This window comes from Saimiri boliviensis, chromosome 1 (genome assembly GCF_048565385.1).
Source record: "Saimiri boliviensis isolate mSaiBol1 chromosome 1, mSaiBol1.pri, whole genome shotgun sequence".
Lineage (NCBI taxonomy): Eukaryota > Metazoa > Chordata > Mammalia > Primates > Cebidae > Saimiri > Saimiri boliviensis.
In genome coordinates, this window is record NC_133449.1 from 177884720 (window position 1) to 177906730 (window position 22011).

General features: G+C 40.7%; 1 protein-coding gene across 1 annotated transcript in view; it reads right to left on the reverse strand.

Annotated features, from left to right (window-relative positions):
- Positions 1–22011, reverse strand: part of RAD50 (RAD50 double strand break repair protein) — a 91862-nt gene extending 69851 nt beyond the window's left edge. The window contains exons 1-2 of the mRNA XM_003920608.4: positions 21492–22011; positions 19927–20010 (exon numbers count right to left, since the gene is read on the reverse strand). Of these exons, the coding sequence (XP_003920657.1) occupies positions 19927–20010; positions 21492–21620 (213 nt within the window). The 5' untranslated portion in view covers positions 21621–22011. The remainder of the gene's footprint in view (positions 1–19926; positions 20011–21491) is intronic.

Below are 22011 nucleotides of genomic sequence, written 5' to 3' on the forward strand. Positions count from 1 at the left end.
TCATCACTGGTCATTAGAGAAATGCAAATCAAAACTACATTGAGATACCATCTCATGCCAGTTCAAATGGCAATCATTAAAAAATCTGGAGACAGGCCAGGTGCGGTGGCTCAAGCCTGTAATCCCAGCACTTTGGGAGGCCGAGGTAGGTGGATCACGAGGTCAAGAGATCGAGACCATCCCGGTCAACATGGTGAAACTCCGTCTCTACTAAAAATACAAAAAATTAGCTGGGCATGGTGGCGTGTGCTTGTAATCCCAGCTACTCAGGAGGCTGAGGCAGGAGAATTGCCTGAATCCAGGAGGCGGAGGTTGCAGCGAGCCGAGATCGTGCCATTGCACTCCAGCCTGGGTAACAAGAGTGAAACTCCGTCTCAAAAAAAAAAAAAAAAAAAAAAAAAAAAAATCTGGAGACAACAGATGCTGGAAAGGATGTGGAGAAACAGAAACACTTTTACACTGTTGGTGGGAGTGTAAATTAGTTCAACCATTGTGGAAGACAGTGTGGCAATTCCTTAAGGACCTAGAAATAGAAATTCCATTTGACCCAGCAATCCCATTACTGGGTATATATCCAAAGGATTATAAATTGTTCTACTATAAGGACACACCTACTATAAGAATGTTCACTGCAGCACTGTTTACAACAGCAAAGACCTGGAACCAACCCAAATGCCCATCAATGATAGACTGGACAGGGAAAATGTGGCACATATACACCATGGAATATTATGCAGCCATCAAAAATGATGAGTTCGTGTCCTTTGTAGGGACATGGATGAACCTGGAAACCATCATTCTCAGCAAACTGACACAAGAGCAGAAAATCAAACACCGTATGTTCTTGCTCATAGGCAGGTGTTGAACAATGAGAAAGCATGGACACAGGGAGGGGAGCACTACACACTGGGGTCTGTTGGGGGGAAACAAGGGAGGGACAGTTTGGGGTGGGGAGTTGGGGAGAGATAGCATGGGGAGAAATGCCAGATATAGGTGAAGGGGAGGAAGGCAGCAAACACACTGCCATGTGTGTACCTATGCAACAATCTTGCATGTTCTTCAAATGTACCCCAAAACCTAAAATGCAGTAAAACAAAAAGAAAAAAAAAATCCCAAGTTTATAGAAAGGCAGAATGGTATGGTTTGGCTTTGTCTCTACCCAAATCTCAACTTAAATTTCCAAGTATTGCAGGAGGGACCCAGTGTAAGGTAACTGAATCAATGGGGCCAGGTCTTTCCCATGCTGTTCTTGTGACAGTGAGTAAGTCTCATGAGATCTGGTTTTTTTTTTGTTTGTTTGTTTATTTGAAACGGACTCTCACTCTGTCGCTGGGATGGAGTATAGTGGTGCGATCTCGGCTCACTGCAACTGCCGCCTCCTGGGTTCAAGCAATTCTCCTGCCTCAGCCTTCCAAGTAGCTGAGACTACAGGCACACACCACCACGCCCATTTAATTTTTGTATTTTTAATAGAGATGGGGTTTCACCATGTTGACCAGGATGGTCTTGATCTCCTGACCTCAGGATCCACCTGCCTTGGCCTCCCAAAGTGCTGGGAATACAGATGTGAGCCACCATGCCTGACGAACCCAATGTTTTATAAGAAGTTTCCCTGCACAAGCTCTCTTTGCCTACTGCTGTCCACGTAAGACGTGACTTGCGCCTCCTTGCCTTCTGCCATGATTGTGAGGCCTCCTCAGCCACATGGAACTGTAAGCCTATTAAACCTCTTTCTTTTGTAAATTGCCCAGTCTCAGGTATATCTTGATCAGCAGTGTGAAAACAAACTATACAATAAACTCGTACCAGGAGTGGAACACTGCTAAAGTTATCTGAAAATGTGAAAGTGACTTTGGAACTGGGTAACAGGCAGAGGATGGAACAGTTTGGAGGGCTCAGAAGAAGACAGGAAAATGTGGGAAAGTTTGGAACTCCCTAGAAACTTGTTAAATGGCTTTGACCAAAATGCTGATAAGGATATGGACAATGAAATCCAGGCTGTGGTGGTCTCAGATGTAGATGAGAAACTTGTTGGAAACTGGAGCAAAGGTAACTCGTTATGTTTTAGCAAAGAAACTGACGGCATTTTGCCCCTGCCCTAGGAATCTGTAGAACTTTTAACTTCAGAGAGATGATCTGGGGTATCTGGCAAAAGAAATTTCTAAGCAGCAAAGCTCTCAAGAGGTGATTTGGGTAGTGTTAAGGGCATTCAGTTTTAAAAGGGAAACAGAGCATAAAAGTTTGGAAAATTCACAGCCTGACAATGTGATAGAAAAAAAATCCCATTTTCTGAGAAGAAATTTGCATTAAGTAAGGAGGAACCAAATGTTAATTACCAAGACAATAAGGAAAATGTGTCCAGAGGCATGTCAGAGATCTCTGCAACAGCCCCTCCTATCACAGGCCTGGAGGTTTAGGAGGAAAAAAATGGTTTTGTGGGCCAGGCCCAGGGTTCCTCTACTGTGTGCAGTCTAGGGACTTGGTGCCCTGTGTCCCAGCCACTCCAGCCATGACTAAAAGGGCCAGGGTACAGCTTGGGCTATTGCTTCAGAGGATGGGAGCCCCAAGCCTTGGCAGCTTCCATGTGGTGTTGAGCCTGTGGGTGCACAGAAGTCAAGAACTGAGGTTTGGGAACCTTCACCTAGATTTCAGATTTCAGAGGATGTATGGAAACACCTGGGTGCCCAGGCAGAAGTTTGCTTCAAGGGCAAGGCCCTCATGGAAAATCTCTGCTAGAGAAGTAATGGGAAGAAAATGTGGGGTTGGAGACCCCACTCAGAGTTCCTATGGAGGGGCTGCCTAGTGGAGCTGTGAGAAGATGGCCACTGTCCTCCAGACTGGTAGATTCCCCAGAATGATAGATCCACTGACAGCATGCACCATGCACCTGGAAAAGCTTCACTCAACACCAGCCTGTGAAAGCAGCCAGGAAGGAGGCTATACCCTGCAATGCCACTGGGGCAGAGCTGCCCAAAGCCATGGGAGCCCATCTCTTGCATCAGTGTAATCTGGATGTGAGACAAAGTCAAAGGAGATCATTTTGAAGCTTTAAGATGTGCCTTCCCCACTGAATTTAGGACTTGCATAAGGCCTGTAGCCCCTTTGTTTTGGCGAATTTCTCCCACTTGCAATGGCTGTATTTACCCAATGCCTGTATCCCTATTGTATCTAAGAAGTAACTAATTTGCTTTTGATTTTACAAGCTCATAGGCAGAAGAGACTTGCCTTGCCTCAGGTAAGACTCTGGACTGTGGACTTTTTGAGTTAATGCTGAAATGAGTTAAGACTTTGGGGGACTGTTGGGAAGGTACGATTGGTTTTGAAATATTAGGACATGAGATTTGGGAGGGACCAGGGGTGGAATGATATGGTTTGGCTGTGTCCCCACCCCAATCTCATCTTGAATTCCCATGGGTGGGAGACAAATGAATCATGGGGGCAGATCCTTCCTATGCTGTTTTTGTGACAGTAAGTCTCATAAGATCTGATGTTTATTACAAGGGGTAGTTTTCCTGCACAAGCTCTCCTCATCTACCACCATGTGAGACATGCCCTTCACCTTCCGCCAAGACTGCATGAGGCCTTCCCAGCCACATGGAACTTGAAGTCCATTAAACTTCTTTCTTTTGTAAACTGCCCAAGTCTTGGGTGTATCTTTATCAGCAGTGTGAAAATGGACTAATCCACAGAACTACAGTATATGTAGCTTTCCTGCCCCACAAACAACATGAGAGTAAGTTGCTGATCTGACATCCCAATACCAGTATTTCCTACAAAACAAGGACATTTTCAACCACAAAAATCAGGAAGCTGATATATTACTACCACATGGTCCACAAATCCCATTCAAGTTTTGCCAGTTGTTCCAACATGTGATAAAGTACTTATTAACTCAGCTGTGGCATATAAAATAATGGCCCTCCAAAGATGTCCATTCTAATCATTTGAATTTGTGAATGTTACACTACACGACGAAAGAGAATTAACATGATAGATGGAACTAGGGTGTCAATCCTTGACCTTAATGTAGAAAGATTATCCTGGATTATTTGAATGAAGCAAAGTATCCACAAAAAAATTAGATGCTAATAGTAGAGGAGTCTATGTGTGTAGGGGTAGGGAGTATACAAAAACTACTTTCTGCTCAATTTTGCTATAAACCCAAAGCTGCTCACAAAATAAAGCTTAAAGTCTGTTGAAAAAAATTTAATATGCTCCCTTAAACTAGTAAAAACGACCATCGTCATACATACCTAAAAGACTAACAATGAACAGACATTCAAACATCATATAAATACCTACTTTTTTTTTCTAATGTCTTTTGTCTTATATTAATATGGTCACTTCAGCTTTCTTTTCATTGGTTGGCACAGTATATTTTTTCCATCCTTTTGTTTTTACCCATCTGTATTGTTATATATAAAAACACTGTTATTCCTTTTACTTTACTTGGGGTTTTTTTTTTTTTTTTTTTGGTTATTGTGCTCCATTTTTCTCATGCTTGTTTTTATTTATATTTTAAGGTTCTTATCTACTAATTCTATCATCTATTTCATCTCTAGGGTAGTTTTTGTAGATACCTTCCTCATTCAGTCCTACCTAATGGCTTTTGGACTGAATTAATAAGGAATAAATAACTATTCCTCCATTAGTTATGCTGAGAGTTTTTATCATTAATGAGGATTACATTGAAATGTTTTTTCTCTATCTACTGATGCTCATATGATTTTTCTTCTTTATCCTGTTAATGTGGCAAATTATACAATTTGTTTTTTTCTTTTATTACAGCCTAATTCAATTGTTCCAGTATGCCCTTTATAGCAAAAGGATTCAGTTCAGAATTACACTTTGTATTTGGTGGTTATGTCTCTTTACTTTCTCTCAGCCTGAAATAGTTATTCAGATTTTCCTTGACTTTCGTGACTTATAATTTTCAAAAGTAAAGACCATTATTTTGTACAGCATCTCCCAAAATCTGGCTTTATAATATTTCCTCATGACTAGAATCAGGTTATGTATCTTTGGCAGGAATATTATACAAGTGAGGATGAGTTCCTTTTACTGCATCTCATCAGATATGACATTATTTCCATTTATCTCATTACTGAGGGTATTAACTTCAATCCTTTTTTTTTTTTTTTTTGACAGAGTCTCGCTTTGTCATGCAGGCTTGGAGTGCAGTGGCATGAATACAGCTCAATGCAGCCTCAACCTCCAAGTCACAAGCAATCCTCCTGCCTCAGACCCCCAAGTAGCTGGGACTCTAGGTACGTACCACCACACCCAGCTAATTTTTGTATTTTTTGCAGAGATGTGGTTTACCATGCTGCCTAGACTAACTTCAATCTCTTGATAAAGGTGTATCTCCTAGCTTCTCTACCAAAAAATTTTTCTTACTTTACAATTAATTAATAATTTGAAGGAGAAATGCATTGAGACCATGTAACTATCCCATACTTCATCAAACTTTCTTCCATCAGTTTTAGCATCTACTGTTTCTTACCTGAATGAATTATTAAAATAACTATCAAATACAGGCATACCCCATCTTATTGTGCTCTGCAGAGGTTTGTGGCAACCCTGCATCTAGCAAGTCTATTGGTGTCATTTTTTTCAACAGCATGTGCTCACTTGCTGTCTCTGCGTCACATTTTAGTAATTCTCACAATATTTCAAATTTTTTCATTACTATATCTGTTATCGTGATCTGTGATCAGTGATCTCTGATGTTATTTCTGTAATTGTTTTAGTGTGCCACAAGCCATTCTCACATCAGTGGTGAACTTAATCCATAAATGTGTGTGTTCTGACTGGTTTACTGACCTGCCATTCCCCTGTCTCTCTCCCTCTCCTTGGAACCTGACTAAGACACAATGATAGAAAATTAGGTCAATCAGTAATCCTACAATGGCCCCTTAGTGTTTAAATGAAAGAAGAGTCAAAAGTCTCTTGTTTTAAATCAAAAGCTAGAAATGATTAAGCTTAGTTGAGAAAAGCATGGCAAAATCCAAAACAGGCTGAAAGTTAGGCCTCTCGTACGTTAGCTGAGTTGTGAGGGCAAAGGAAAAGTTCTTGAAGAAAATTAAAAGTGCTACTTTAGTGAACACACAAATAATAAGAAAGTGATACAGCCTTAATGCTGATATGGAGAAAGTTTTAGTGGTTGGGACAGATTAAGCCAGCCACAACATTCCCTCAAGCCAAAGCCTAATTCAGAGCAAGGCCCTAGCTCTCTGCGATTCTGTGAAGCCTGAAAGAGGTGAAGAAGCTGCAAAGTTGGAAGCTAGCAATGGTTGGTTCATGAGGCTTAAAGAAAGAAGCTATCTCTGTAACACAAAAGTGCAAGGTGAAGCAGCAAGTGCTGATGCAGAAGGTGCAGCAAGATATCCACAAGATCTAGCTAACAGAATCGATGAAGGTAGCTACACTACACAATAGATTTTCAATGCAGACAAAAGTGTTCCATTAGAACTTAACCTGCAATATCTAAGTTATGCCTATAGCAATTTTCTAGTTTTATTAGTCCTTTTATATTACTTTAAGAGGGGCTTTGTACTTTCTCTGTTTTTTTTTTTTTTTTTTTTCCCATTTTCTTGTATCAGTATGAACTCATGGACTCCTTACTTGGGCTCCAATTCCCCACCAGGCTGTCACAGTTTGTTTTTGTGGGTGCCTTCCTCACTCAGTCACACCTAGTGGATTCTGGACTGAATTATTCAGGAATGAATATTCCTCCATTAGTTATGCTGCGAGTTTTTATCATGTGTATTAAATTGAAATGCTTTTTCTCTATCTATTGATGCTCACATGATATTTCTTTTTTAATCTGTTAATGTGGCAAATTATACTGATTGGTTTATTTTTCTATATTATCTCTCTAAGCATTATTTAGCTGCATCCCACAAATTTTTACATACTATACTTTTGATTTTTTTTTCTAATTTCCCTTGTGATTCCTTTTATGATCCATGTAATATTTAGAAATGTGCTGCGCCAGGCGCGGTGGCTCAAGCCTGTAATCCCAGCACTTTGGGAAGCCGAGGCGGGTGGATCATGAGGTCAAGAGATCGAGACCATCCTGGTCAACATGGTGAAACCCCGTCTCTACTAAAAATACAAAAAATTAGCTGGGCATGGTGGCGCATGCCTGTAATCCTAGCTACTCAGGAGGTTGAGGCAGGAGAATTGCTTGAACCCAGAAGGCGGAGGTTGCGGTGAGCCAAGATCACGCCATTGCACTCCAGCCTGGGTAACAAGAGTGAAACTCCACCTCAAAAAAAAAAAAAAAAAGAAATGTGCTGCTTAATTTTCCAATATTTGGGGATTTTCCAGATATGTTTCTGCTACTGATATCTAGTTTAATTCTGGTGTAGTCACAGAATACATTATCTATGACTTTACTCCTCATAAATGTATTGACACTTGTTTTATGGTCCAGAATATTGATCTATCTTGGAAAATGTTTCATATGCACTTGAAAATAATGTGCATTCTTCTGTCGTTCAATGGAACATCCTATAAATGTCAATCAGGTTGATTTGGTTAATAGTGTTGTTAAAATTTTCTATATCCTTACTGATATTTCATCTATTTCTGTTTCTCTACTGAGAGGGGTACTGAAATCTCCAACTAAACTTGCAGATTTGCATATTTCTCCTTTCTGTTCCATAGGTTTCTGCCTCATATATTTGGAAGTTTTACATTTAGAATTTTTGTGTTCTTGCAGTAAATTAACCTCTTATCATCATAAAATGTTTCAATTTACCTAGTTCTGAGGTCTTCTGTCTGGTATTAATATGTCACTTCAGCTTTCTCTTCATTAGTTGGCACAGCATATTTTTTCCATCCTTTCACTTTTAACCTATTTGTACCAGTCATTATATATAAAAACACTGTTATTCTATTTTCTTTTATTATTTTCCATTTTTCTCATTATGCTTATGTTTTCCTTTATACCTGTGAACATATTTATAAGATTTATAACAAGGTTTTGGGATCCTTGTCTTCTAATTCTATTATTTCTGTTCACATGATTGATTTCTCTGGTTATGGGTCCTATTTACCTGCTTCTTTGCATGTTTGTTAATTTTTTATGGTAAATTTTGTATTGTTGGGTGAAAGATTGTTTTATTCCTTTAATGAGTATTGAACCTTGTTCTGGCATGCGGTTAAGTTTTTGAGCAACAGGTGGATTCTTTTGGACCTTTGTTTTTAGGGTTTGTAAAAGGGGGCCTAGAGCAGCTTTTACTGTAGTGCTAACTTACAATCATTTTCCTTCACTCTCAAAAAGTTCCTTTAACAATTACTATAGTGTAAGCCTGTCTGTAACAAATTACCTTTACCATTCTTTTAAAATCTGAAAATGTTCTCCATTTCATCTTCAATTTTCAAAGAATATTTTTGCTGTATACAGAAGTTTAATTTTCATTCCCCATCACTTTAAAGATGCTGTCCCACTATTTTCAGGCTTAGATGGTTTTCCTAAGAAGTAATCATACTCATTTTTCTTTCCCGCCGCATGATGTGTTACTTTTTACTCCACTTGTTTCAAGATTTTATCTTTAGCTTTGAGCACTTTGAATGTAATGTGCAACATAGGTATGTTTATGCTGCTTGTGATGCATTCAGCTTCTTGGGTCTTTTTTACAATTTTTATTACTCTGTTTAGATGTCTTCCCACACATTATGTCCATCTTTTCCTTTAATCCTTGAGCTTCTCTACCAGAGCTTAAAAAAAATCCTCATCTGCTAATTCTAAAATCTGTCATCTCTGGATCTGTTTCTACTCACTTTTTTCCATTCTCATATACAGATCACATTTTCTTTTGCATATTCCCATTAATTTTAAAAATTATATTCTGCACATTGTAGATGCTACATTGAGAGCTTGGACTGTGTAGACTTCCTTTAAAATGTCTTGAGTTTTGTTCTAGCAGCCAGTTAATTTACTGGTAACTCAGCTTGATTCTATCAAAACTTGATTTCAGTATTTGTTAGGTGGACCTTTCTGAGGTCTCAAGTGAACACTGGAGAGTTCTACAAGGTTGCTCCATTCTGGTATTATCAGGACTCAAATGTCTCCCAGCATTGTGTGACCTTTAGGATACACCATTCGGCTCACAGCCCCACTTACCACCTTGGTGGTAGTTCTCTGCTAGCCCTCATTAAATCTTATCCTTTACATGCATAGCTTAGTATTTGGCCAAAGACTCAAAAGATCCTTATGCAGATTTCTGGTATACCATCACTGCACAGCAATCCCACTTCAGTACTCTGCTCCACAACTGCCAGTCACTTTAGCAAATCTAAAATCCTATCTTTGTTTCATCTGCCTAGTGATACCCAGTTCTGCCCAGCTCTCTGCTGGATTCCAATTCCATGTGCCAAAGTTTACAAAATGTTCCTAGGTAGAAAGCTGGAATGAATGCAGAATCGCCTTTTATGTTTCTCCTTTCTCAAAGTATATAACCCTGAATTATCTGTTGTCCAATGCCCGCAAATAGTTGTTTCACATACTTTTCCAGTGTTACAGTTATTCATCTTGAGAGTATAAGGGTGATACTCATTACTTTGTTGCAACCCAAATCAGAATTACTAAATTCTGCTTTAAAAAAAAAATCATAAAATAGCCTTTGTTGACTTTTTAATAAATGCTTGGCATAAATTTAACTTTGATATTAATTCAATTAATCACTGAAAAAATATTTACAGGCACTTTATAGGTTTCATGTGGTGTTTAGGTTCAAAATGACAGACTTTTTTTCCTTTGGAGCTTTGAAAGGTAAGTTAAATGTAGAGAAGGAGGCCGGGCGCGGTGGCTCAAGCCTGTAATCCCAGCACTTTGGGAGGCCGAGGCGGGTGGATCACGAGGTCAAGAGATCGAGACCAACCTGGTCAACATGGTGAAACCTCGTCTCTACTAAAAATACAAAAAATTAGCTGGGCATGGTGGTGCGTGCCTATAATCCCAGCTACTCAGGAGGCTGAGGCAGGAGAATTGCCTGAACCCAGGAGGCAGAGGTTGCGGTGAGCCGAGATCACGCCATTGCACTCCAGCCTGGGTAACAAGAGCGAAACTCCGTCTCAAAAAAAAAAAAAAAAAAAATGTAGAGAAGGTACGCTAAACACCACAATAAACACTTCTCAGATTAGTGAAGTACAGGATAATCTGAGAGCACAAAGCAGGGGCATCTAACCCATCTAGGAGAGCTCAGGGAAGGTATTCTAAAGGAAGTGAATGTTTCAATGAAACCTGACAGATGAGCAGGATTTAACCAGATGAATATATCTGAGTCACTACATGACTACAGAAATTTTAGAATGTTTGCTGCAGAAAAGAGAAGTACCATTTTATGTATAGTATATAAAATGTTCCAGAAATTAACAGCCTTCTAAACATGGTAAGGCTTTTGGACTTAAGGTGATGGCAAGCCACTAAAGGGCTTGAACCAGGGGAACTGCATGAAGCCAGATACGCATTTTAGAAGAATTACTTTCACTTTAGGGTGAACAGAGTGAACTGAAGCAAGACATGATGCAGGAGTAATCAAGGAGTGATAGGAAGGCAGCCTGGACAAGGGTTTTAGCATTGAGGATGGAGGTAAAGAGGAAGAAGTCGCTGAACTAGCTATTCAGAAGCAGCCTCTTAGGATAGAGACATTTCAATGAGGAGGTGGCCAGAGGTAAGTACAAAGCTTTGAAAGCCCAGAGACTTGACTCTGTCACTTCATCCTAAGGAGAACATCTGCTGAGGGTTTAATTCACAGCAGTTAAACTAAGGAACTATGTATTTACGCAGCAAAAAATTAATTTGTTTACAGTGTTCCTGACTAGCAAGTCAAATACACATATTCATTCTCTTCATTTTCCATGGCATCTACCTTTCTAGGACCTAGCTGCCTGGCAAACATCAAATTAGTAAATGGAATTCAAGTAAGGGCTATCTTGTAGCATTTCTATCACTATATTGTGGTTGACACTCTTACTGAAGAATCACTTCAAAAAGTGTAATGTAGATTGAGTTATTAAAACAAGAAATGTGTATTATATTTCAGAACAATTTCTATCAAAAAGAATAAAATAAAAAATAAGAAAAATTCTTCTTTCTCCAAACAATCTAGTCCTAAAATCATTAGGTGGGGCAGAAGAAGGTGTGTGCTCATGCCAGCTGAAGGTTAAGGCACCTATAACTCAGCCTATAGTGAAATAAATGAGTTTGAATAAGCTAAGAACGGTACCCTCATGGGGAAACAGCGTGGCACAGACAGAGTTTCAAGAGTCCAGTGGTATCGGAGTTCCAGCAGGACAAAAGGGGAATCCATGAATAGGGAGGATCCAGCTCAGAAGCAGAGTGTCCACACCAGGGAATAACGTGGGGATTCAGAGTCTGACAATAAATGGGGTCCAGATGAAGGGTAAGTCTGCTAGGGGGAAGTCAGATCATAGAGTAGAGAGGGCATTCTTGCAAGAAGCCACCTGGTATAAAGTATCAGACTGAGAAGAGTGATGCTTTCAGTGACTCAGATCTTGGGAGATTCAGGTCACAGAGTAGAGTAGGCATCACTGCAGGGGGCCATATGGTATCAGAGAAGGGTGGGGAATGAGGACATGATCCAGCACTGGAAGTCAAAGCCTATACAGAATGGGAAAGCATCCTGTGAGAGAGTCAGACTGAAGAGTCAGAGACTATGCAGGGTAAGAGAGGCTGGCATACAGGGATGGAGTCAGCCCACATGGAATGCTATAGCCCTGATGCAGTAATGAGAGATTGATTACATACGGGAGGATTGATGAAATAAGTCAATGTATTAAGATTATAGTTGTATTAGGACATTCTTGTACTGCTATAAAGAAATACCTGCCGGGCACGGTGGCTCAAGCCTGTAATCCCAGCACTTTGGGAGGCCGAGGCAGGTGGATCACGAGGTCAAGAGATCGAGACCATCCTGGTCAACATGGTGAAACCCTGTCTCTACTAAAAAAAATACAAAAAATTAGCTGGGCATGGTGGCGCGTGCCTGTAATCCCAGCTACTCAGGAGGCTGAGGCAGGAGAATTGCCTGAGACCAGGAGGCGGAGGTTGTGGTGAGCCGAGATCGCGCCATTGCACTCCAGCCTGGGTAACAAGAGCAAAATTTCGTTTCAGGAAAAAAAAAAAAAAAGAAAGAAAGAAAAAAAGAAATACCTGAAACTGGGTAACTTATAAAGAAAAGAGGTTTAATTGGCTCACAGTTCCACATGCTGTACAGGAAGCAAGACTGGGGAGGCCTCAGGAAACTTGCAATTGTGACAGAAGGTGAAGGGGAAGATGGCACATCTTACACGGCCGAAGCAGGAGAAAAAGAATAAAGGGGGAATTGTGACAGATGTTTGAACAACCAGATCTCATGAGAACTCACTCACTATCACAAGAACAGCAAGGGGTAGGGGGTTGGGCGAGGTGGCTCATGCCTGTAATCCCAGCCCTTTGGGAGGCTGAGGTGAGGGGATCATGAGGTCAGGAGACCGAGACCAACCTGGCCAACATGGTGAAACCCCGTCTCTTCTAAAAATACAAAAAAATTAGCTGGGCATGGTGGCGCATGCCTGTAGTCCCAGCTACTCAAGAAGCTAAGGCAGGAGAAGTGCTTGAACCCAGGAGGTGCTGTCTGCAGTGAACCGAGATAGTGACACTCCACTACAGCCTGGGTGACAGTGCAAGACTCCGTCTCAACAACAACAGAAAAAAAACCAGCAAAGGGGAAAATCCATCACCATGATCCAACACCCCCACCAGGTCCTTCCTCCAACACTGGGGATTACAATTTGACATGAGATTTGGGCGGACACAAATCCAAACTATATAATTCTGCCCTTGGCTCCTCCCAAATCTCATGTCCTTCCCATATTGCAAAATACAATCATCCCTTCCAGACAGTCCCCCAAGTCTTAACTCATTTCAGCATTAACTCAAAAGTTCACATCCCAAAGTCTCATCTGAGACAAGGCAAGTCACTTTGGTTCATGAGCCAGTTAAATCAAAAACATGTTATTACTTCTAAAATACAAGAGGGGTACAAGCATTGGGTAAATACACCTGTTTTAAAAGGGAGAAATCAGCCAAAATAAAGGGCTATAGGCCCTATGCAAGTCCGAAACCCAGCAGGTCAGTCATTATATCTTAAAGCTCCAAAATAATCTCCTTTGACTCCATGTCTCACATCCAGTCCACACTGACACAAGAGGTGGGCTCTGCAGCAGTCAGCTCCCATAGCTGCTCTCAATGGCTGGTGTTGAGTGCTGGCAGCTTTTCCAGGCACACAGTGCAAGCTGTTGATGGATCTACCATTCTGGGGTCTGGAGGATAGTGGCCCTCTTCTCACAGCTCCACCAGGCAGTGCCCCATTGGGAACACTGTGTGGGGGATCCAACCCCACATTTCCCCTCTGCACTATTCTACTAGAGCTTCTCCATGAGGGCTCTGACCCTGCAGCAGTCTTCTGCCTGGTCATCCAGACATTTCCATACATACTCTGAAATCTACATGGAGGCTCCCAAGCCTCAACTCTTGTCCTCTGTGCAACCACAGGCTTAACACCACATGGACAATGCCAAGGCTTACAGCTTGCAGCCTCTGAGCAGCAGCCTGAGATGTATCTGGGGCCTTTTTAGCCATGGCTGGGGTGAAAACAGGGAAAAGAGAAGTAACATTTTATGTATAGTACATAAAATGTTTCAGAAATCAACAGCCTTCTAAACATGGTAAGGCTTTTGGACTTAAGGCAAGCCACTAAAGGGCTTGAACCAGGGGAACTGCATGAAGTAGATATGCATTTTAGAAGAATTACTTTGTCTTCAGGACGAACAGAGTTAACTGAAGCAAGACATGAAGGAGGAGTAATTTAGGAGAGATAGGAAGGCAGTCTGGACAAGGGTTTTAGCATTGAGATGGAGGTAAGAAGAAGATGGAGTGGCTGAAACGCAGGGAGTAGTGTCCTGTAATGGGAGGGGCTGCTGCGAAGGTCTCTGAAATGCTTTCTAGCAAATTTCCCCCATTGTCTTGGCTATTAATTGTCTTTATGTATGCAAATTTCTGCAGCCAGCTTGAATGCCTCCCCAAGAAATGGGTTTTTCTTTCCTACCACATGGTCAGGCTGCAAATTTTCCAAACTGTTATGCTCTGCTTCCCTTTTAAATATAAGTTCCAGTTTCAGATCTCTTTGCTCACTCATATGAGCCTATGCTGTTAGAAGCAACCAGGCCACCTCTTGAATGTTTTTCTTCCACCAAATAACCCTAAATCATCTTATAATTTCAAAGTTCCCCAGATTCCTAGAGCAGGGGCACAATGCCACCATTCTCTGCTAAAGCAGAGCCAGAGAGCCAGAGTGACCTTTATGCCAGTTCTCAGTAAGTTCCTTATTTCAATCTGAGACCTCCTCAGCCTGCACTTCATTGTTCATATCACTGTCGGCATTTTAGTCAAAACAATTTAACAAGTCTCTAGGAAGTTCCACACTTTCCCTCACCTTCCTGTCTTCTTTTGAGCCCTCCAAACCATTCCAACCTCTGCCCTTTATCCAGTTTCAAAATGACTTCCCCATTTTCAGCTATCTTTATAGCAATACCCTACTCTTGGTACCAACTTCCTGTATTAGTCTGCTTTCTCACTGCTATAAAGAAGCACCTGAAACTGGGTAATTTATAAAGAAAAGAGGTTTAATTGGCTCATGGTTCTACAGGCTGTACAGGAAGCACGACTGCGGAGGCCTCAGGAAACTTACATTCCTGGCAGAAGGCGAAAGGGAAGTTGGCACAACTTACATAGCTGGAGCAGAAGGAAGAGAGTAATGGGGGAGGTCTTAACACACTTTTAAAGAACCAGATCTCATGAGAACTCACTATCACAAGAACAGCAAGGGGGGACCCACCCCTATGATTCAATCACCTCCTACCAGGCCCCTCCTCCAACATTGGAGATTACAATTCGACATGAGATTTGGGCAGACACAAATCCAAACCATATCAAAACTCAATTCCTTGCTTCTCATTACCTTCACTGTATTTACCAGGCAAATCCCCAACTGTGGATAAATACAACTTTCCAACTTATTCAGTAGTTGGCCTGAACAAGACCAAAAAAACATACATAACCATGATGGCTGGTCTCTCTTTAAATTTTCACAAAACCCCTGACACTGTCATGTAATCCCAGAACATCTCCCTTAATCAATTTACTCACAAGGTTAAAAACTACCCTGTTCTCTAGGCTCCATCAACACCTTCTCCCACTCTCAACCAGTAATTACATTTCTTTTTTTTCATTGAGACTATAGAAGCATCAAAAGAGAACTTATTCATTCTTTTACCACTAAAGTTTCCAATCATATATTCTGCCTGCCATTCCTGTTACACTGGATAACCGTGCATGTTCCTGGTATCCTCTCCAGTCGAGCAATGGAGCCTATCTCTTTTTGCCTACTTAAGAATTTTGCTCTGTAATTATCCCCTGTTTTGAATCAGGTTTTCCCTCCAGAGTCATTCCCAACAGTCTACAAATGTTCTAGTATATCCCACCTTTAAAAACGCAACAAAACAACAAAACTTTCCTTTATCCTGTAAACCTAATCAGCTACTGTCCTATCTGTTTCTACTTACAACAAAATTCATAAAATAATTGTTTCACTTACCCTTTCTCTGATTACCAGAACTGGTTTTGTCAAGAGCAACAAGGATTCCAAATATTGAAACACTCCTTTCTTGAACTATGAACTTATTTGACACAGTTGATTTCCTTCTTGTGACACTTTTCTTTTTTTTTTTTGAGATGGAATCTCGCTCTGTCACCAGGCTGGAGCACAGTGGCACGATCTTGGCACACTGCAACCTCCGCCTCCCAGCTTCAAGTGATTCTCCCGCTTCAGCCTCCTGAGTAGCTGGGACTACAGGCATGCGCCACCACATCTGGCTAATTTTCGTATTTTTAATAGAGACAGAGTTTCACCATATTGGTCAGGCTGGTCATGATTTCCCAACCCCATGATCCACCCACCTCGCCCTCCTAAAGTGCTAGGATTACAGATGTGAGCCACCATGCCCAGCCTATTCTCTTGTCTTCTAAGACACCATCCTCTCCGTTTCCACTATTTAACTAAGTGCTCTTTTACTGTCTTTTGCTAGCTTCTCCTCTTCTTCCCAATTTCTAAAGGCATTAGCTCCAGTGCTCTAGGTTCAGGTCCTGAATATATTTTCCATATTTACTCTCTATTTGATGTCATCAGGCTTTAAAAATTAAGCAGAACTACCTGCATACATTAATGATTCCTAATTTTCTTTCTCCAGCCCTAATCTCTTTCCTGAACAGAATTCTGTTTGCCAACTAGACATCTCCTTTGGATATTTAACACATATCCCTAATTTACATGTTTAAACCAGACCCACCCAAATCTTTTTTTCCAGAGTGTCTCTATTACAGTAAATGGCAAAACTATTTTATCCAGTTGTTCAAGCCAAAAACTTTGAGTTATGCTTGATGCTTTTACTTCTTTCATATACCATTATTCCAACCATTAGCTAATTTGTTGGTTCTACCTTCAAAATACATCCTAAATCCAAACATTTCTCACCACTTGTACCACTACCTTAATCAAGCCACTTATATTTCTCACCTGGATCATCACAAAATCCTCTTAATTTCTCTGCCCTCTTACGTTTGCTACCTACAGATAGTCTTCTCTCAGCGACCAGACTGAGCGCTTCAAAACCTAAATCAAATAATGTCCTTTCCCTGCTCAAAAATCTCCCAATAGATAAGATTCCTACTTAAATAAGGCTAGAATCCAAGGACGTACAGGATCTGGTCCCTTCTATCTTCCTAACTTCATTTTCTACCATTTTCCCTTGTTCTTCCTTGAACACACCAACCATGCTCAGGGACTGTGCACCTAGACTGAATGGAATGTTTTCCTCCCAGATTGTGAACAACTCATTCCCTCTTGAATGAATATTTAAAAGACAACTCTAATTACTCTGTGAAAGAGAACTTCAAGAATGAGGGCAGAAAACCAAGTTAGGAGACTACTGTAATAATTGAAAGGGAATACAATGGTGGCTTGGAACAAGAACACATTGGCCAATGGAATAAAGTAGACAAATTCTGAATGTATTTTAAAGGGGTAGGTAAGAATTGCTTATGTATGGATGATGACATCATTTACAAAACTGGCAGTCGGGGGAAGTACTGGCGTAGTAACAGAGTTGAGAATGTAGTGTTTTGAAATGTTAAATTTGAGATGCTATTAAATATCCAAACAAACAGCTAGACATGTATCTCTACAGTTAAGGAAAGAAGTTAGGGTCAAATATGTAAATATGGGATTTATCAGCACATAACCAGTACTTAAAGCCATTAGACTGAATAAGCTTATCCAAGAGAGATAGGGAAAAGGGTTAGTATAAAGATGACCAGCTCCTGTGTCACAATGGCTTTTAAAAATCAAGCATGCTGGGTGCAGTGGCTCACACCTGTAATCCCAGCACTTTGGGAGACCCAGGTGGGCAGATCACCTGAGGTCAGGAGGTAGAGACCAGCCTTGCCAACATGATGAAATCCGTCTCTACTAAAAATACAAAAATTAGCCAGGTGTAATGGCACATGCCCATAATCCCAGATACTTGGGAGACTGAGGCACAAGAATTGCTTGAACCAGGGAGACGGAGGTTGCAGTCAGCAGAGGTCGTGCCATTGCACTCCAGCCTGGGCAACAGAGCAAGACTCTGTCTCAAAAAGAAAAGAAAATTAAGCAAAGGTAGACCCAACAAAGACTAAAGTGTAGCCAGTGAGAAAGAAGGAAACTATGATATTACAGTGTCACAAAAGCCAAGGGGGAAATATTTTTTAAAAAAGAAATAGTCAACTGTATCAAATCTGAAAAGATGTTAATGAGAATTAGAAACTGACCCCTCTATCTGGCACATGGAGATTATAAGTGACCTTACAAGAGCACTTTTAGTGGAGGAAAAAAAGAAAACCTGAATGGAGTAGACTGAGGGAAAAACGGGAGACAATGAAGTGAACACAATGAGTACATACAAATCTTATGAATTCTGCTATATATTGGAACAGAGAAAAGGTAATGGCTAAAGAGTGAATTGGAGTAAAGGGAGAGTTTTTTGTTTGAAGACTAGAGCTACCAGAGCATGTTTATATGCTGAGATGAATGATTCATCAAGAGAAACTGTTGATGCAGGAAAGAGAAGGAAAAACTAAAGGGCAAAAGCCCTGGGTGGATAAGAGGGATCAACGAGATCTAGCCTCCAAGGAGCTGGTTGATGTTTTAGATAAAACAACAAATAATTTATCCTTACCAGACAAGAAAAAAACGGTATGGGTACATATGTACAGTACTTTCATAGATTTGATGATTGGAAAATGAGGAAATCTTCATTTGATTCTTGCTATTTCTCAATAAAGTACAAAGCAAGATCATTAATTAAGAAGAGTAGATGGGCGGCCGGGCACGGTGGCTCAAGCCTGTAATCCTAGCACTTTGGGAGGCCGAGGCGGGTGGATCACGAGGTCGAGAGATCGAGACCATCCTGGTCAACATAGTGAAACCCCGTCTCTACTAAAAATACAAAAAATTAGCTGGGCTTGGTGGCGTGTGCCTGTAATCCCAGCTACTCAGGAGGCTGAGGCAGGAGAATTGCCTGAACCCAGGAGGCGGAGGTTGCAGTGAGCTGAGATCGCGCCATTGCACTCCAGCCTGGGTAACAAGAGTGAAACTCCGTCTCAAAAAAAAAAAAAAAAAAAAAAAAAAAAAAAAGAAGAGTAGATGGTAGATTTAAGGAGAGAGAAGGTGGGAAATAGTCATTATAAAGAGGTCTCAGTATATGTACTAAATACTATTAAATATCTAAGAGGAAAATTTATAAATACTTTAAAAATTACAGAGTTAACTTTAATCACACAAAAGTAGAAACAAATAATAATCAACAAGGGGTCAGTTAATAAACTACAGGATATAAACTCAAAGGAATACAATTTAGTAATTAAAAATAATAAAACAGAAGTATAAAATTATACTAACGTCCTAAAATATATATGTGTGAAATATATTTATATGCTTACATAGGCATGGTTTTATAAGCAGAAAAAAGCTTGGAAGAATACACAATGAACTCTTAACACAGTGGAAATGGGGTCAGGGAGCAGCGAGAGAGGCACATGACCCCACTAAAACAAAACAAACCAAAACAAACAAAAAAATATATATATACATATTGTTGTTTCATTTCCATATGTGCAAAAACAAAACCTACAGACCCAATTCTATGTCCTTTACACACACTAATAATATAAACACCATAATTCAAACAATGATTCATACACAAAGATTTTTTTCTAGACAGTGGGTCTCACTATATTGCCCAGGCTAGCCTTGAACTCCTGGGCTGAAGTGATCCTCCCATCTCAGCCTCTAGAGTATCTGTGACTACTGACACACACCCCCATGCCTGGCTTATCACGGTACATTTTAATGAAAAACTGAAAGCAATCTAATGTAAGAAAATTATAGAACTATTAAAGTGTTCACAAACTTTAAGTAGAAAATATCTCAGATATACAAACAGTATAAAGATTAAAAGAAGCACTCAATGCCAAACACCCAGAGTATAGTTTTTTAATGACATGGGACTTCATGATAATGTTAAGTGGGGAAAAAAAACCCAGAATACAAAATTAAGAGTATGACCTCAGCTATATAAAACAGTATTTAAAGGAAGAGGAAAATACATGAAAATGTCAACCACGATTATCCCTGGATCCTAAAACTGTGTGGGGCTGACTTCCATTTCTCTTTATACTTCTCCAATGCCAAGTTTTCTACAATAAGCTATTATCACTTTTATAATCATAAAAATGCAAAATTTTACTAGCACCATTACCTTGGGATCATGAACAAACGTATTTCCTTTGGTTCCAGGAGGGAAATCTCCAGTACAAATATATTTCAGACATTCAATGATGGTCTAAAGAAATAGAAAATTATATTATTTCATTATAAGAGAATCACAGTTTATCATAAAATATGAATTCATTACAAAAATGTTATTTATCAGGGAAACTACAAAAGTTAGATAAAATCTGACATTATAAAACCTATAATAAAGATGTGATTACGTTTTTAAAGAATCATTGCTGTAAGTCCACAGAAATGCTATATAACTTAACTTATCCTAATATAAAGAATTATTGCTTGGGAAAAAATAATTATTTGCAACTGGAACCCTTTAAACTAATTCAATAAGAATGGTTAACAGTTAAGTACTGAATTGTATTAAGCACTCTTACACACATTTATTCAATTCTCACATTAACTCTAGGCTGTAGAAGCTTTTTGTTTGTTTAATAAGAGACAGCCTCTCACTCTGCTGCTCAGGTTGGAGTGCAGCTGCATGATCATGGCTTACTGCAGTCTCGACCCACTGGGCTCAAGCAATTCTCCAGCCTCAGCCTCCCAAAGTGCTGGGATTACAGTCGTGAGCTAGCGCGCCCCACCTGTAGAAACTATTTTTAATCTCCATTTTATAAATGAGTAAACTAAGGCACAGAGCAGTGAGATCACTTGCCAACAGTCAGACAACTAATAAATGATGAAGCACAAAAATTTACTGAGGCAGCCAGTCCTCATAAACATTATACAGTACCACTCTCCCTTCTGGTAGTATTTAGCACAATGCTAAGTACATAACAAGCATTTAACAAATAACATTTTTACAGAAACTAAAGTAAACACGTTTGACATTCAATTCTCAACCTTCTCTCTATGCTCTTCACAAATCCTTCCTTTAGACTCTTCTCCCTGCTTTTTCTTAAGTCACCATTCCTGACCAGAACACCTCTTGATTATTCTTCCCACTCAAATTTCTAAATATTCCCAGGATTTTTAAAACAATAATAATCACAGTAAGTCAGTAGTGCGCCAACTTTAAATTTTTGACTGGGTTTTAAGAACATCCTAACAAAAGTTTTCCAAGTTCAGCCCCACTACATCAGTTACATTTTAAAGCTCAGCCATTTATTTTCCATGTATTATGCTTGGACAGTTGGCATACTTAGAAACTCTTTAGTCATATATGTATCACTTTATAACTTTTTAAGGAATTCTTGAATGGAACAACTACTGGGAAGTGAACGCTTTGTTTTGAAAGCAAGGAGACAGCGTTAAAAAACATCAATACAGAGCAAAGGCCATCCAATAGGACCTGAACTGTGAGTGGGTGGCGACAGGTCCCGGTTTCGCGGGATTCTTACGCATACCCTGTACCCAAGACATGCCCAGACATCCTTCCGGTACTGATTCAGACTAACTCCTAAGGTCGCCGAGGCCTGCCCCGAGGCACTTTAAGAGCCTCCACCTGTGGAGCCATAGGGACGCTTGTTTCTAAGGAGAGTTCTGAACTCCCCAGACATTTTATTCTCCGAAATATGCAGCGACCTGTAAACTTACCGTCTTTCCCGCCCCATTGGGTCCAACCAAAATTGTAAGGGGACTGAAGAAAGTGATAATTTGCTTATCTTTGTCTTCAATTCCAAAACTCCTCACGCCCAGAATGCTCATCTTTTCGATCCGGGACATGTTTGCAAACGTTAATCTCACCAGGGACCTGGAGCCCACTAAGGTTTAACTGAGGCCGAAGCAGGGCGTGCAGAGAACGTGGGACCCGCGAATCTCAGGGTCAGGAGGATCCAGGCGGCAAGCGAGGCCACAGGACTGCCAAAAGATCCGTCCGGACAACAGCGGGGGAGGGCGGCGGGGGATGGAGCCTTTCCTCCCACACTAGCGGCTTTTCTCGCCGATGGCGAGAGCGGAGGCGGGGACAAGCCAGGGGAAGCCTGCGGGGGACGGAAAGCCGTAGCCGCAAAGCGACCCCACAACGACGCGCACTCACTGCCGCCCGCCTTGGCCGCCCCGCGGGTCACGTGGGCTTCTAGGCCCGCGCAGGTCCACGCAGGTCCACGCCGCACTC